Below are 16,856 nucleotides of genomic sequence, written 5' to 3'. Positions count from 1 at the left end.
TTACTTTAAGAGAGTGTTGCTTTATGGGTTCATGGGTTGTTTGTAGCTACAGTGTTGCTATGCTTCTGAGTTTCTAGCCCTGTCTGTCTACAGTGTGTCAACCGGTTGTTAAGTTGAGTAAGTTGTTTTTCTGGCATCAGGAAAAATAAGTGCGAATTGTCTCGATGTTTTTTACTTTTAACATTTTTCAAGAGCTAATGTTGCCTGACAGAAAATATTACTGTCGCGCTCAAAGTGCCAACATCCAGGAGCTGGACAGGACAGCGACACCACTTAAAGGTCACATTTATACTTTATTGGACGTACTTTCAAACTATATGTTCAACTTTACAAGAGAGAAAGCTTCAAGAGACAAGACTAGCTTAAGTGATTGGTTCCATCCAGACACACGGCTAGCCTAATAACAACTATCTGAGTCCACTGATTATTGCAAATTCTCTGCATATTGAGATAGTAAAATACAAAAATGATTCCTCTTTCCGATGACATGCTAAAACTCTTGCTGTTGGCCTCAGTGTCAGCCCCAGAAAATATCAATTATAAACTGAGGTAAACCGGGTGGTCAACATTGTGTTGTCAGGAAGTAGTTTGAGTTGGAAATATCTCTTCTTCACAGAAGACATTTTGGCACGTCACAGCAGGAAAAGCACAGGTGTAAATGATACAATTAATGACGGCTGGATTCCATTTAGCTGCCTGGGTTTCAGCTATGGTATTGTGCATACTGGCTCAATGTCGCACTGCTGTGGCTCACTAGGACAGAACAAAGCCACTGTTGGTTAGTAATTAGTAACGCCCGTGCTTTTCCTACAATGTTTGCTGTGAAAAAAAGGCAAATAGTAGCCAGACGAGGCTTGGGATTGATTAAAGTCATTCATATATAATGCTTTTAGTCGTGGTGGTTTCTGCCATGCACTATAACTAGGAAATGGCAACATTGAGACTTCAACAATGTCTAAATGAGAGAATCATAATTAAAAGGGCATTACTGTAAACCACAGGACAGGGTTTATACACTTCCTGTATTGCCATCCTAGACACGCACAATCACAATATTAACAGTTAACCACTTTCAATTGTGGCTGTCTATGTCAAAATGAAGTATCTTAAAGACTTTGGAAGCATGAGTGATCTACCTGGAGTAGCCTTGTGTATGAATGTATTGGGTTGCTGACAACGTGTTTCCATATTGTTTGCTTTTGAGAAAAAGTCAAATGTGGGTTTCTGGCCTTGAAAATATCAACGAACAACAGCTCGTGGCTACAATGCTTGTTTTCTTGCAGTGAACAAAGAACTGCCTGGCACCGTGGTTTTCTACAAGGTTCAGAGAAAGGCAGCCGAAGGGAAAATGTTCTCAGGAATGGCATGTCTCCTTGTATTAGTTGGCCGAGTTGCAGGACAGCAGAGAAAAACAGCTCAGCGTGATTCACTCTGCACTGCAAAAGCCCCTCTTCAGCCAGCACTTGTGATATTATTAGGTAAAATGGGGTGAGAGTATTTTGGCTACACAATTTAAGGTTTAACGTTTAAGGTTTGATACTATATTTATTGCTTTCGTCTCGATTCATTTGGTGCTGGGCACCAAAAGATTCACCTTTGCACTCCTTCAAGTTCCCTCTCCTTGTCACGCTCTTCTTACTATTCCCTGTTTGGTGCCAAACCATGACTAAATGTGACATAAGCTCATGCATACAGTTATACAGCATTCCTCATGAGTGAAATATCTGCCCCTCCTCCTCCTCTCCTGCTCATCTTCCTCCTTATTCGTTTCTCACACCTCCTCGTTGTGATGAAACAAACCCAGCCAGCAGCACTGAAGATGACAAACGGCACCGTCATCTCATGGTAATGCAGCAAAGCAAGCACAATGGGGGAAAAAAAGCGCCGCCATTAAAGCACAAGATATATTACGGAATGTGTTCTCTAAAAGTGGAATATGTGTTTAAAATGCAAAACAAAGACTGCTATAAAAAAAAATATGGTTATGTTTTGACTGCTTTTTTCCTTAAAGAGGCAAATTATTTAAACAGTAAACACATTTCTGAATGAATAGTTTGGGCAATGAACTGAAACACAGCTGTATTGGTCGTTAGTGAAAACAATCACGTAAAAGTTAAATGAAGTTGATAAAAAAAAGAAACTTTAGCCTCATGATACCACTCCACTGCCTTATTCTCAGATGAAAATATTGCAGCAGTCAGTGTAGTGCAATTAGTGTGGAATGGGAGGTGACGGTGTCCCACGCACGCACAGCTTTCAAATGCCAAGTGACAGCAGCAGAATGCCTGGCTGTCTCAGTGATGCAAGAGCCAGCGGACATCTGGGAATGTCGAGTTGGTGAGGGTAGCTAGAGAAGGAGGCAAGGGGTAAAGTGTGGGGGGGGGCTAGGGGAGATGAAGCTGGCAAGGTTGAAGGTTGAGAGAGTGGAGAAGAGGGCGCCGACAGAGAGGCTTGCGATAAGGCGGAATGTACAGATGGGTGAATAAGAAGTGTGTGGATGGTGCAGTCTGTCTGGTCTCCGATTTGTCAGCGGAGCGCCTCTGTTCCCCCTCAGGCCGCACAACACGGCCCTGCCTCATTTTGCGCACTCATCCACTCGCATACCGTGTCCTCATGCACCCTCTTGTCCACGACAGTGCACTTCACTGCACAGTGATTTCGCCAAGGGGATTAAAAAGGAGATTGTCATGTGTTTGTCGCTTTCTTCTTTGGACTAATCATGCAAAAAATAAAAATAAATACATCTAATGTATAAGGATTATGCAGATGGTGTCAAATGTTTGCTTAAGATGATCATACAATTCCTGTATTATTTCAGTATCAACCAAAACCATCAGCTATGATTTTGGTTTTAGACGTGCATGTCTTTGACAAGTGGAGCTGCATTGTCATCTGCTGGAAGATATGTAGCATTGCAGTGAGTTCATAAATAAATAAATAAATAAATAAATAAAATAAAATCCACTGCAATCCTTTGGTGTACACTTAAAGTATATCCAAAGTGTGCAACAGTATCTTGACATGACATATGAATTGTGGGTAGCCTTAGTAGAAGTGGTATTCTCAAAAAAAAAAGTTGTTGCGCTACCTTAAATCTGGCATGTTTCTTTCTTTCGTCCTCATTTTCTCTTTGTTATTAAATTCCCGAAATTATCACAAGACAACTGTAGGGAGAAACAGAAAAGAGCTATAATCTCTTAAGGCTTTGATGACTGATATTGGGTACTAATACTAATCTAGGAATGCTCTCCTGAGAATATCTCTCACATGATGGCGCGACCCTTATTATAGTTTGCCTGCATACGCACGTACTGTATACCGAGACACATACCAACACAATCCAGTATACACCCTGTAATGTGAGAATGAGGAGAGCATCAATGTATGATGATAGGCTCTCAGTTTAGTTACGACTTGTATCACAAAGTACAGCATGTGATCTGGAGAGTTAATAAATGTGTCTTACTCTGCCCCCCCCCCCCCCCCCCCATGACCTCGTATGAACCAGAGTGGAAGCTATCACAAGAGAATTCTTGAGTTTTAGCACCCATTTTACTTCAAATGGATCTGAAAAACAGTCCACGAGGTGAGACAGTTCTCGAATTAACAACTTTCACTGAATGAAGTGCCAGAATGGGCATATAAAAAAGTAAGTCTGACCTTTTTGATGTTCATATTTTTGATATTGCTAAACAGGAAAAAAAAAAGATAGATAGCAGTTAATCGTGATTTCATGATGTGTGGATATTAAAGTCTTAACTATTATACTTCTCACTGCCATTTGGATTTGTAAATGTGCAACCTTATCCCTCTACCTAGTGCAGCCCTGATTCTGTTCATGTTGACATGTGACTTGGTAAATAATACGAGTAGCCTTGCACCTCAGGGTAACCCCAGCTCATCAAGACTCTGTCCTTGTTTCTTACTTTCTTCCTGTCACTCTTACTTTTTGTCTGCACTCGCACTACAGTGGCTGTGCCAGGTTTGTACTGCGTCCTCGAAGCACTGCCCTGTGAAAAATAGCCTCGCCTTCACCAGTGCCAACATTGGCTTTTTGCCAGTTTTGCTAAAGGTGCCAGCATGGGATTGGAGCCAGTTTACAAAAGGTCAACATACCCCAGACGGGATCGAGTGACTTCTGCTGAGCCACAGTGTCACTCAGAGCGCCACTTTATTGCAGACGGTGTCACACAGGCAGACTTATCTGCTTGCGGTTGATAAGCAATATGTAGAGTGACACAACAGCCTCACTGGCACTGAAGCATTTGTGTTAATATAATACCAGGACGAGAGTTGAGACAATTTATGTTGTCATTATTAGTTGTGAAGTGCATAATATTGTAAAATCCATATAGCTAAAATTAGCTTAGAAACACATGTCAGTTATGTTTTGTTGATATGTATGCTTGTTTAGGGTTGGACATGACTACCATTTGGCTTGTTGCCATCCATCAGATGCTTGCCGGACGGGTTTTGTCATCAATACATGGAAGATGGAAGCATATGTAAGGACACACAACTGACAGACACCCATGGACACATATGGATACATACAGACCTTTTTCCACCCACTCCACATGCTTGAAGATGTAGGAAAGTCTGTTTCGAAATGTTTTTTGTTACTGAAATTGTAAAAAAAATTCAATTACTCTAACTCAGCACTGGAATATTATTAACTTTAATTACTGACTTCACAATGAACATGCACTATACTGTATCTACTACAGTGTGGGTGTAAAGTATATAGCTACCAACACATTTGAATTACCATCAAGGTGAACAGTTAATTAGTTATCTTAATTGAAAAGACTTGTGTCACTTAAAGCACATTTTGATGTCTGTATTATTTACAATTATTTTCTATTACATCCCAAAAATCCTCAATACCGTGTGTATATAATTCACTTCTTCCTGTGCACACTTGTTGCACTTGTTTTATGTTACAGTATGGACAGCATGCTACCTCATACCAGTACTTAAAAAGGGTTTCTTAAATGGCATGTATCCATTTAGAAAGGCATCTGGTAAAAGCAGTGAATTGGACATTGCAATGTGAATCGCCTGAAATGTATCCTATTGTATTATTAACCTTGTTATATAGTGCATTTAGTAAGTCACATGAGCAACATGAGCAGGGATGAAATGGACTATTCGCTATGTTAATTTCACTTAATCCCAGCTCCTGTCAGCAGGCACTAAAATTGAAAGGATAAATGACTCCTTAGAGACAGAGGCAGAGATGGGAGCCTGGTTTTACATTAAAGACAGCCTGCTAAGGTTCAAAGAGTTGATTTATCTGATACTCAACGTGTAATTCTACTAAAGCTTCTGAAGATTATATTCTTCAAAGATCATAATTCTGACCTTTTTCTTAATGTTACGAGTTCCTCGAAACAACTAAATTACCTTTTGAAGCAGTCTCCAAATCCAAGAACGAAGAACTGCTGACTGTCCCTTCGGTCTGTGAAGGGTCTTATCTCAAAGTCAGTGACTTAGTGACTTATTTTATGAGTTATACTGAAAGACTATGTGGCTGTTAATACACAGTCTGTGAACAATTGCCAGGATCCTAATCCTAAAACCCAGAGATAGCAGATAGAACATGGCTACATAATGGGCACAGATAGATCTAGGATACTTTTTGCATTCATCAATACACATTTTGATGAGAAACTGGTTATTTCTTGTTGAGTATCATGAAATAAATATACAAATTGTTTCTAAACTCTCTCTGCTGGTGTCATTTGTTATGAGTGGGGCCAAAATTAAGTAAAAGAAGTACAAAATGAATCAACATATTTCACAAAAAAATTGTAAATGTTGTAAAAGAGCCAAGAAAAAGTTTAAAGTAGTTTTTCTTTTATTGAAGAAAAGCAAGGACAAAGACATACTATCTTTGTTCCATTTGGTGCATTGTAAAGTGATATTGGGCCCATACAACACTGCAAATATACACACATCATACACATAATTGTTTACACTAAATCAGTATTAACTAACGCATTCAACAACAGGTGGATTCTAATATGAATTTCGTCAAAAAAAGAAAATCTAGTACTTTTTATTTGTATTTGAATGTTAAGATGATCAAATTAAATTCAAGATTTGAAAAGATAAATTGTGTTGTTGATTTTATTAACAAAATGTGGGGGTTGGGACCACCACAACGAGTCGCAAGAAATATCATTATATTATAAATAGGGTCAGGATTTACATTTAAAAAAACCACATCAATGTGTGTTTGTCAAACTTTCCTCTAATCATTTATTAAACAAAAAAAATCACGCTTTGGTTGAACTGGTAATAATCTGTCGACTTGCAACAAGTGACAATGGGTCACAAGTAGGAATTGCTTGGTTAGGGGTCACAAATCAAAAAAGGTTTGGAAACACTGCAGTAAGAGCACTTAGAGTTAGAAACAACCAAATATAAAAACACACAACCAAACACACGTTAGTGCTGTGGGTAGCATTTTGTTGTATTGCACCCATTTTTGTAGCTTCCAATGTTTTTCACAATGGCCTACCAGCCTGAATAAACAGTATGACGATAGTCATAGACATGACAACTAATTTGAGAGTGATGTTCTGATGTTTAAAAATGCTACACACAGCAGTTTTTAACACCCTTCCCTAAACTCCCGGCCTATCCCTCCATCCCTTTGTCTTTCATCCCTCGATGTCTCTTCCACTTATAAAACCACCAGCACAATGAAAATATGTAGAGCGCAAAGAATTCTGGGAAGTCATACAGGAAACCGATGAAGAAGAATCCAGCAACTAAGAGGACGCAGAGTAGAAGCCTGGTGAGTAGACTGAGAATGTATAACACACTCCACCGTACAACACTATTGGACTCTTTTAATTTGTCAGAGGAGGAACTCAGATGTTTGTGAGATGTGTGGGCTGATGGATTAAAACTCTCCCTGTGGGTGACTACCCAGTCTTCTATTTGTCTGCCCGGGTCCTGACGGGCGACTGATCTTTCCTGTATTTGAGTGTAGTTTTCCTGATCCTTTGGAGAGCTTTGGGCTGATTCAGTCAATAACGGCCTACTCTGAACAGCTAAAATTGGGGTGAAATCTTGACTGGGATGAGCTCTTGAATTCAGAGGTTCTGAGAGAAAGTGAGTTTGGTCTGCTGTGGTGAGTGACTGACTTGTCTCTTTTGGGGAGTATTCATTGCTCTCAGTGGCTAAGGTTTGCCCTAGGCCTAGACAGAGACTTACATTTGGATCTGTTAGCAGATCTGTCAAGGAAAAGACACCTGAATCAAATGCATCATTGAAGTCCTTCTCAAATGGATGATGGCAATCTTGTGTAATATCAGGTACATCTGCCAGCTTGCCCTCCATTCCATCAACAATATCTGTGTCTCTGGCCTGTTCTTTCCGACCGAACACCTCCTCCCAAATCCCCCTGACCAAATTGTCTCCAAATCTTTCTATGAACATCTCCTCCAATCCAGACTCTATTACTTCAAGTGCTACAGCATTTTCTGCTGTAATAGGGTCTTTTGTTCCCTCTGACAATTTGTTATATTCAACACGTGGAGAGCCCTCAACTTCTGCTGACAACTCTTGTTCTTTCAATTCAGCTGGTGCATTCTCCGTCTCCCCCTGAGCGTTCTCCACATTTCCTATCGACTCCCCCAGTACTTCTATTTTCAGCTTTCCAATACCCACCCTCTCATCTTTGTCTCTCTGACTCGTATCTTTCTCTGTTCTTTCTAATGTCTCAGGTTGGTGTTGAAGCTCTGTTGAAGTGTCTCTCTTTGCGACGTTCTTCTTCGCCTTCGCTTCTTCTGGGCTTAATTCACAGCATTCATCCTCTTTCTGACCCTTCATGTCATCCTGTGAATGAGTCCATCTCATCTTTACCACCTCCACGGGGTTTTGGTTGCATTTATTTGACAGAAAAGGTCTGAATGTATCATAGTCACCTTGAAATACTTTTTTCATTTCCCTTGATTCCACTGTTTGTCTTAACTGTGGTGCTGGGTTTATTCCCTGTTGCTTCTCAATTATTCCATCACAACTCAAACCTTTTCCTTCCTCACTCTGATTTGAGACTAATACTTGTTCATCTGTTTCAGATTCCACTGCATTTTCCTGTATTTGTGTCAATGTTGAGTCCTCTGATTTCTCAATGCACTCCTCTTCCCCTGCTCTGATTGACCTTGGCTGTTTATTATGCACTTCTGAAATTATTGACGTGTTTCCCCTCTGCCATGATAAATTACATTGTAAAGCTTTGTCATAATGTTCCTCATTTAATGCCTGAATAATTCCCTCTTCTGTCTTTATTTCATTGATTGCTGTACAAAAGCAAGGTTCCACCTCTGTCTTTTTGGATACTTCCATGTCTTTGTTATTTGATGCAACATCTTCCCTCTCTGATTCCTCCAATTTGAATTCACTTGCCATAATTTGGCTTTGCCTGAAAGACGTTTGTCTTGAATTGGATTCATCTGCATTTGTCTGTGCAAGTCTTATTTCATTTGTATCACTCTCATTCTCCTGTAATGGATTTTCACTGTTTTGGTTCAGCCTGAATTCCTCATGTTGCTTTTCATCTGCATACCTCTGGGAGATTTCACACTCCTCTGTTTTCCGTGGCCTAAATATCTCCTCATCTGTAGCTCCTTTATTTTCCATACAGTTACTCCCTTCCTCCATGCCTCGTCTGGATGCGGAAAAGACAAACCTCTCCCCATCTTTTGTCCCCTTTCTGATTGTCCCCCTAAATGCCAGCGTGTCATCCGTCACATTGTGTGAGGTACCTGTAACCTCCCCTTCTCTGCTGGAAGAAAGACCCTCATCCAGCCTCGCTCCCTGTGAGATCCTATCAATGGCGTTGGCATTCTGAGACTCTGGCATTGTCGTCATATCTGTTGTCTCTGACTCCCCTGAGCTTGTTACGAAGTCAGCTGTGTGTGGCGCTAAGGGCTCATCGCTTCCTACTCCTTCTGCTTTCCCTTCTCTTTCTTGCTCCCTGATCGCATGCTTGTGACACTCAGTTGAACTGTCAGCATAGCCCTCGGACACAGGCGTTGCCCCCCTGAGGCAAAATTCCCACAGAGTGTCTGTTACGGATTTTGTCGGTGACCTTTGGGATGCATCTTGTGTCGCTGTGTTGTCATCTCTTTGGCTGTCGACACATGCCTCTGCCGGCTGGTGGTCTTCGGCGTTCGCGGCAACATTAGCCAATGCTATTTGGCAAGTATCTGACAGCAGCTGACATAAAGCTGAGGTGTGTGCATGTGAGGTGGTGGGCGCATCTGTGCCCACCTGAAATTCATGCTCTTGACTGCTTGCTACATATTGAGCATTGGGCTCTTTATCATTTGAGGGAGACACGAGCGCTGCTGTCTGCAGCCATTCTGACTCTGGAACAGCAGAATGGTCCGTACAGCTCGGCCCATTAAGAAATGCCTGCCATACGTCGCACACAGAGGTTTTTTTATCAGTGGTATCATCTGTACCGTCACCAAAGGTCCCCCACATATCACTGACAGAAGGTGTGTCCTCTATATTTTCCTCTGACGCTTTTGACAGGGTCATTTTAGCTCTTCCAGTCCAGATGTCGTCCATGTCAGCAGCCCCCCACTGATGATCTTTGTCATTGTTCCAGTCCAGTGTAAGCAGAGGAATCTGGTGGTAGGTGAGCACCTGTGGACTCTCGTTCGATTGTTTCTTTTGGCATTTATGGAGGAAGCCGGCAGAGTTGCCCCACAGAGTTGGCAAAGGCTGAGAAACTTTCTTGCTGTTGGCTGAGTCATGTGAATAAGCCCTTGACACTCGCTGCCTCCTTTGGGAGAGGTAGTCCTGCACACGTGCCATACGTGCGGCTCTGTGTCTGCATTTTACGCTTTCCACCTGTCAAAAAGGCCAAAGGTCAACCCAAGGGTTAATGCTTGATCTAGTTGAACTATATCTAGAGGCTAACAGTTTTGTCGATCTTTAAGGTCACAATTAAATCCTCATACTGACTTGGTGATAAAACCGGATGCAATGGCCTATTCAGTTTTCTTTCATATGTAACATTACTTTGATGATGAAATGCATTGCAACACTGCTGTAACCTCAGCACATGAGCCTAATTTTGTTTACATCATCACCTTTACTGCACCTTTACAAGCAGGTTGCATTTATTATTAATAGTTTGCAAACTTCAGACATGCTCTCAAGTGTCAGGTTAGCTGACTTTTCATATCCTTTTGGGGCCCACTGAGCACCGTGCAGTATGACATGCGTCTTTGCCTCAGCTATCATATCTTTGCAGAAACAACACACATGCTTTCTCACTTTATATTTACAGTTTATATCTGCAGCTGGAGACATGCTGACTGGCATGGATCGTGAGTTGTTTTGCTGTGAACAGTGTTTACTTCTGGGTGATGTCGGTGTTTCATTTTTTACACAGACTTCAAGAAGAGTCTGTTCCTCCAGAAGATGATAAATGAACCTCACCAAAGGTTTGTGTTCTTCCTGGTAAAGTAATGATTGTACATCTGTGCTGTTCTTTCTGTTAGCCTCCTCTGCTTTAAGTGTAGCCTCTGCATCTGCAAAAAAAAAAAAAAAGACAAGACAAGGGTCAAAATTTGCACACACTTAATTCATATACATGCATGCATGCACACACATGGAAACATGGGGAACATTGACCATTTTAGGAAAACATTTTATTATTATGGAGGCTATATAACATGATGGAAAGAAAAATACTGAAACCTGCTCATGAAATCCAATGGAACGGTGAAATCCATGACAGGATTTGGACAGCAGCTAGCTTGTAGTTACAGTGAGGATCAGCACTCCAGGAAGGCCATCATAATAGAGAGCCTCCAGAATAATATCTTGTTTTTTTAAGTGACCGTTGTTCCCCCTTAAGTATACACACCTGCAGCAGCTGTTGATGGGTTACTGGTCTCCTTGGTCTTTTCCTCTGCAGTTCCCCTCCTATGGTTCAAAATGAAGTAGGAATAACATTACATAAGTTAACAGATGTTTTTTTTTATAGCAATTTAATTTTTTTTACGTGCTGTTGTATTTTGAGGGGCTTCATTCCAAAATGAAATCAACTTTTTGACAAAATGTTGCCAACATTCAAACGAGTTAAAATGAAACTCTGTTTTATTCATGTTTGGCTGTATTTGCCTCTGTGAAATGGTGATGCGTGGGATGATCAAACCATTCCAGCTTTTCAAAAGATATGAGCATTTAAATTACTAAAGTTTCATGAAATTGTAAAATAAACAGTCTCTGCATTTTATCTGAGATCCTCAATACCCTTTATTCTGCTGTTTTTCTTCGTCTCATCTGTACTGCCCCTGCTAAGATTATGATACACAGTAAGAGGTGTACACTAAATAGCTGGGATCCTTATTGCCATGCATAAAGCATATGCTTGTACCAGCAGCCTTTGAAACTGAGACAATGTAAATATGAATCGTGTGTAATGTGTTTATCTGCTGTATTATCACATTTCTAGACCTTTACACTGCAGCAAGTCAGACCAGAACAAACATAGATACATAAAGAGGAATGAATGTTCCTAAAGCAGAAACAAAGCATTTTGTGAATTGGAGTCAAAGAGGATAAAGTGAGCATATCTGACTTTCTAAGCCACGGTGAGACGTCATGGAAACCTGGACAGACACCTGACCTTAAATGGGCAATATGTGTTCTGCAGTCCAAACATCCATTACTGAAAAGTTACATAAGCGCTTACTGTAAACACACAATTGCCCTTCCAACTTCCTCCTAATGAGAGAGCAGCGCAGTTTAAACACTCACACTGTGTCACATTTCCTATCATGGCAAATGAGAGTTATTTGGGACCTTTTTCTTGTGAAAAAAACTTTTGTCAAAAGTGTGATGTGACTTCCTTCAGCAGAGAATTAGCTTCTCTCACCTGTTAGCTTTGAGACAGCTCCTCTTGCTCTTGTAGCTGATACTCTCCTCTTGCACTTGAGGCCCATCCTCCTTTACCTGTCCTTTCTGGTGGCAAAACAGCACATAATTCATTTCCTTGTTATTAGCCCAAAAAGTGCCCACTGAAGTTTCATAGCGCAGACATATCTCCACTCTGGTCCCCCCTCTTTCAAAGGGAGGCACCAGAGTATACTTGAAGGTAAACCTGTCTGTTTTCCTATCACTGGATCCAGGCACATACTCCGCTGACAGGTCAAAGTAGTTTGTCCAGCGATCCAGGGTCATCCGGGCATAGACAGACTTGCTGTAGCAAAGGTTGACCACCCTGATGATGCCACGGAGTGTGGTGGTTCCCGGGAGGAGCTCGATGTTTTCGAGCTCAACCATCTGCTCTTGTAGCCTCTGGTCTAGCTCCTCTGGGGATGAGGGAACAGTAAACAGACAGGACATGGAGAAGTCCTCGAAGGGATGGGTCGCCTCATTTTTAGGGGGCTGGCTGATGGCTAACTCTGGTACTTCAGGATTGTCAAACTCCTTGACTGACACCAGGTTTAGGCCGAATGCATCTGCGAATGACACCTTTCTCCGAATGACCTGTGGGGGCTCCGGATCGGAGTCCTCATCTGTTTCTTCGTCCGTGGTGGAACCCATCGGAGATGAGGCCTTCATCCCTCCCTCTTCCCGTTCCCCATTTTTTTCACTCTCCTCCTCCATAATCTCCCCTTCCTCTTCCAGGGCTGGGATGTGCAGACCCTCCATAATGTGCGGTGGTCTGAGAGGCAGCTGTCTGCCCGTCCTGCCGTCTGTCTGGCTTGGAGGGTGGCACTGACCAGAGTGCCCCTAGCCTGGCTGCAGTGATACTGTGGAAGGGAGAGCAGGGAGAGGACGTGACTTGACAGATGGAGTTCGGTTACAGCTGAACATTGTGAGTCTGAGCCAGGCCTATTAATAGGACGCATATAACTGGACCAGGGCAGGCCAGTTATCCTCTCAGTCATCCTCGCACAATATGTTTGTTAGTTACAAAATAAATAAAGGGAAATACAGCTTTTATAAAGCACTTTAAAGTACAACTCGTGTCTAAACAGGTACATGTTTTAAACATATTGACAGGGTGTCTATATTTTGCTCCTTCAAATGTGAAAATATTCCAAGATCTGAGCTAATAATCTGTTTTTTAACTTTGTTGTGGCATAATAAAAAACACAATAATGACATGGCTGAGATGGGAATTTTAATCTGAGTGTAATGGTATAATACAATGTCCTCTGGTCATGGTGGCAGGTGATAACCGAGACTGTCATGTAACCATATCACTTTATTAGCACAAGATTCCGTGCAATGTAAAATACTGAACTAACACTTGCAAGCAATATTCATCAGAATGAACAATATTTTGTTTGGTTGAATTTGCTTTAACTTTAAAAAAAAAAATGCAGTTGGTTCTCCAGACTGAAATATCTCACCATTGATCGCATTGCTATTCAATTTTGTACAGATATTGATGTCTGAATGAATTGTAGTGACTTTGGTAATCCCTCAACTGTTCATCTAGCGCCATCATCAGGTCAAAATGTTCTTTAGTTCAGAGTTTTGGTTCATGACCGAATGTTAGCGTGCTAACATGCTAAACTTAGATGGTGGAGATTGTAATCATCAGCATGTCACCATTGTCATTGTGAGCGTGATAGCACGCCAACATTAGCATTTAGCTCAAAATACTGCTGCACCCAAGTTCAGCATCACAGAGCAGCTAGTGCAGCAAGTTACTCACTGTACAGTAAAGATGCTGTAATTTGTCACATATATTCAGTTACACACACAAATTGCTGTCAAAAATTGGCAATCTTTATCCAAGAAACTCTTCAGTTAACGATTGTCCAATGCTAACTATTAGTAACACTGTTTTTTGGAGAATTTACATAATGTCGTGCAGCAGGATGCTGCAGTGAGTTGACCTGTAGTTGAATAAGCAACGTTTAAGAAGTACTGAGGTATCCCCAGCACATTGTCGCCATACCTGCAGCATGGGAAATGCTCTGGAGCTGATTCTGACCTCTGACCTCCATGTGCAGACAGCAAAAAAAGAAAATTCCCTGTTGAGATCGATAATGTCTCAAATTATTATAAGTGCTGGTACTGTGCTTGAAAGGTCTCTGGATTGAGTATCTACAGATCCTCTCGTATCATTGTGATTGCAGGCAGCCTTCATTCTTTAGGTTCACTGCATCTTGGAACAGAAGACTGAGGATTGTTCTGTTCTTTGGAGCGAGCTGATTGTGTGTGTGTGTGTGTGTGTGTGTGTGTGCGTGTATGTGTGTGTGTGCCACCGTCTCGGATAGGAAGTTCAACTAATCCTCGATGTGCAGTGTAACTATACCCCCAAATCCAGTATATCTTGTAAATAGACTTCAGGGCTGGTTATACAATCCTTCACAGGTAGGTGAGCAGCTTTTTGTCCTCAAAGGATCCTTTGTTCTACGTTTTTTAAGCCAAAGGGTCTCTTGTTGCTTTTAATTGCAGTTTTGGACTTTAAATAGTATCAGAAATTCTCATTTGCAACTTTTGTAAAGGCATTATGAGTAAGTGTTAAACATGCTATATAATAGTAGTTACATATAATTATGCAAGACACTGCCAACACCTCTATGCATACAGTCTGAACAATGTAATAATAAAAATCCAAAAAGTACTCAGCTGCTATCGTACACAACTTTCATTTTAATGGTTCACAATTACACAGTAAGCTGACAAAGTATGAGGAACAACTTGCACGACAAAAAGTAATCAAAAGCTAAATCAACACCTCTTTAAAAGTATTAAAACAAATTTGTCAATTCTATGTCTAATGTATATCAGTAGATGGCACTATGTGATCAGATTAGAAAACATGTCAAATTAGACAACACATCAGCCAAATTAATTTGCTTTTCCAGTTTGTGATAATGAGTTCCAATTGTGCAGATTGTGTTGAAGAAAAAAAAACAAACATTCAACATAAAGAGAAAGGAGAAATAAGAAAACGTCCCAGTTATTTACAGTCCATTGTCTCATGTTACCTCGGACAGACTGTTAGTAAAAGTGACCAGTAGGTGGCAGCATACCACCACAATTCCACCATACTTGTTTCCTCGTCACTTCCAAGATACTGTTTCCTCCTACTTTTTATTTGATGGATTTTTATTTAGCAATAAGGAACTGTTCCACAAACATAAACACAAAAATCCAATAGACCAAATTATTGCATGTTAGGTCATACGATACCTCTGTCCCATTTATACAACTCGAACAATACTTGTTTTTAGCACATTAATTATAATTTTTTCTGAAAATTTTTCTTGAAAGCTAGGCCAGTCTTGGAACATTTTGGATATACTAAATAGTAACGGAGCAGCATATTCCCATTAATGCCCACCAATGTCGGAAAGTTTGATAAGTAGACCTTCTGGGAAGGGATGACGCTATTATATTAATTTGAATAATAATCCCTAATATATTTATGCTTTTAGTCAATAACAAAATCTCCGGGAAAACACACTGGATGCAAATTGTGCTTTTTTTATTAAGGAAAAAAAAAATGCACAAACACATTTTCCTCAATCAGTCAGTATAAAAATCGATATTAACAACATTAAATATAATTAAAAATGTTGACAGATGAGAGAATAATACGTTTTAAAACGTGTCCCCCACCCTTTCTTCTTTTCAGTTCATAATAATCTGGTCATTCATTTCTTGACCGTGAACGTCTCAAAAAAGAGAAGAAACGAAAGACGAGACAGAAGAGAGCAATGCCTTCTACTGTTAAATGTATGATCTCCTATTAAATGAACAAATAGGCTAAATTACCTTGTGAAGGTAGGACAGAGTGGATAAGAAAAAAATCCTTCAGTCAAAAAGTGCATCTACATCTTTTTGTAATAAAGTATTGATTTAGCAGTGATTTAATTAGACGACATTTAGAGTGAATCTCAGGTAGTCTAAACTTATGTTTACATTAAAAATACGCAGTTGCGTATGATAATAATTATAACCCGTAAGATATTACTGTCATTGATCCCCCATCATTTTGCTGTATGCATACACGACCATTAATGCATTTATGTTTCACTGCAAACTGAATAATAAGGTGTAAGTCAAATGTATTTAAAAATAAAAGCTTAAAAGTGTGCCCAGAAATGCCATACATGATGCTGAGGTTTAAATCCGGACTTGAAGGATGCTGAAGATATAGTCTATTTGTTTCCTGCTTTACACAATCAAAAACATGTTATCTTAATATTGTATCGACGTAATTCCTGTTGATTCATTTCCCCAGCAATGTTTAGCCTTCTTATTTATTTTTTAAGTATAAATAGAGTGTGTGCGCGACGTAGTTTACTATACAAATATAACACATAACTTCCTATGAGAATATCTTAAAGATTAGAGAGGACAATAATAGGTTAACGTTAGATCTCGGTCACTATGGAAGAAGATTCCACAGAAAAAGTAGACTTGTTGATATATTACAGGAACATCACGGGGATATTTTTTGTTTTGTTTGTTTTCATGCTGTTTCCACTTGGATGTTTTTGCATCAAAGCGACTTGGTGATCTCCTTGTGAAGAATACACATTCTCAGGTAGAGCAACGGGCGCACTCAGCTTGTCTTTCGGTCGGAAGAAACCGTCCCGTTACTGGAAGGTTACCGGTTCACTCCCCGACAACAATGCACGACTATCGCGGAAGCTTCCTTAACGCTCAACTCACCGACATGGGCGACCGTTAACGGTAGAAATACCACACCGCGAAATGTTTGCAAAACGGGAAACAAACTTTTTTTTTTTAAATTACTTTTTGTTTACATAGCAGGTGGCCCTGACGTCACACGGGGTCGCAGTACGCCCAAAAATAACAACACACACCTCCGCGCACAAGCA

General features: G+C 40.5%; 1 protein-coding gene across 1 annotated transcript; it reads right to left on the bottom strand.

The window, feature by feature from the left end:
* Positions 1 to 5,838: 5,838 nt before the first annotated feature.
* LOC137877118 (uncharacterized) lies at positions 5,839 to 12,769 on the bottom strand. Its single transcript, XM_068716815.1, has 4 exons — positions 11,915 to 12,769; positions 10,901 to 10,959; positions 10,471 to 10,562; positions 5,839 to 9,876 (listed from the first exon to the last, which is right to left on the bottom strand). The coding sequence occupies exons 1-4, from the start codon at positions 12,691 to 12,693 to the stop codon at positions 6,646 to 6,648; spliced, it is 4,161 nt and encodes a 1,386-aa protein (XP_068572916.1). The 5' UTR covers positions 12,694 to 12,769; the 3' UTR covers positions 5,839 to 6,645.
* Between the last annotated feature and the right edge of the window lie 4,087 nt (positions 12,770 to 16,856).

This window comes from Cebidichthys violaceus, unplaced genomic scaffold (assembly GCF_023349555.1).
Source record: "Cebidichthys violaceus isolate CVI_PGR_0920_01 unplaced genomic scaffold, fCebVio1.0.p SCAF_21, whole genome shotgun sequence".
NCBI classification, from domain to species: Eukaryota; Metazoa; Chordata; class Actinopteri; order Perciformes; family Stichaeidae; genus Cebidichthys; species Cebidichthys violaceus.
Note: the sequence above shows the minus strand (reverse complement) of the source record. Positions and strands in the feature narration are given on the sequence as shown.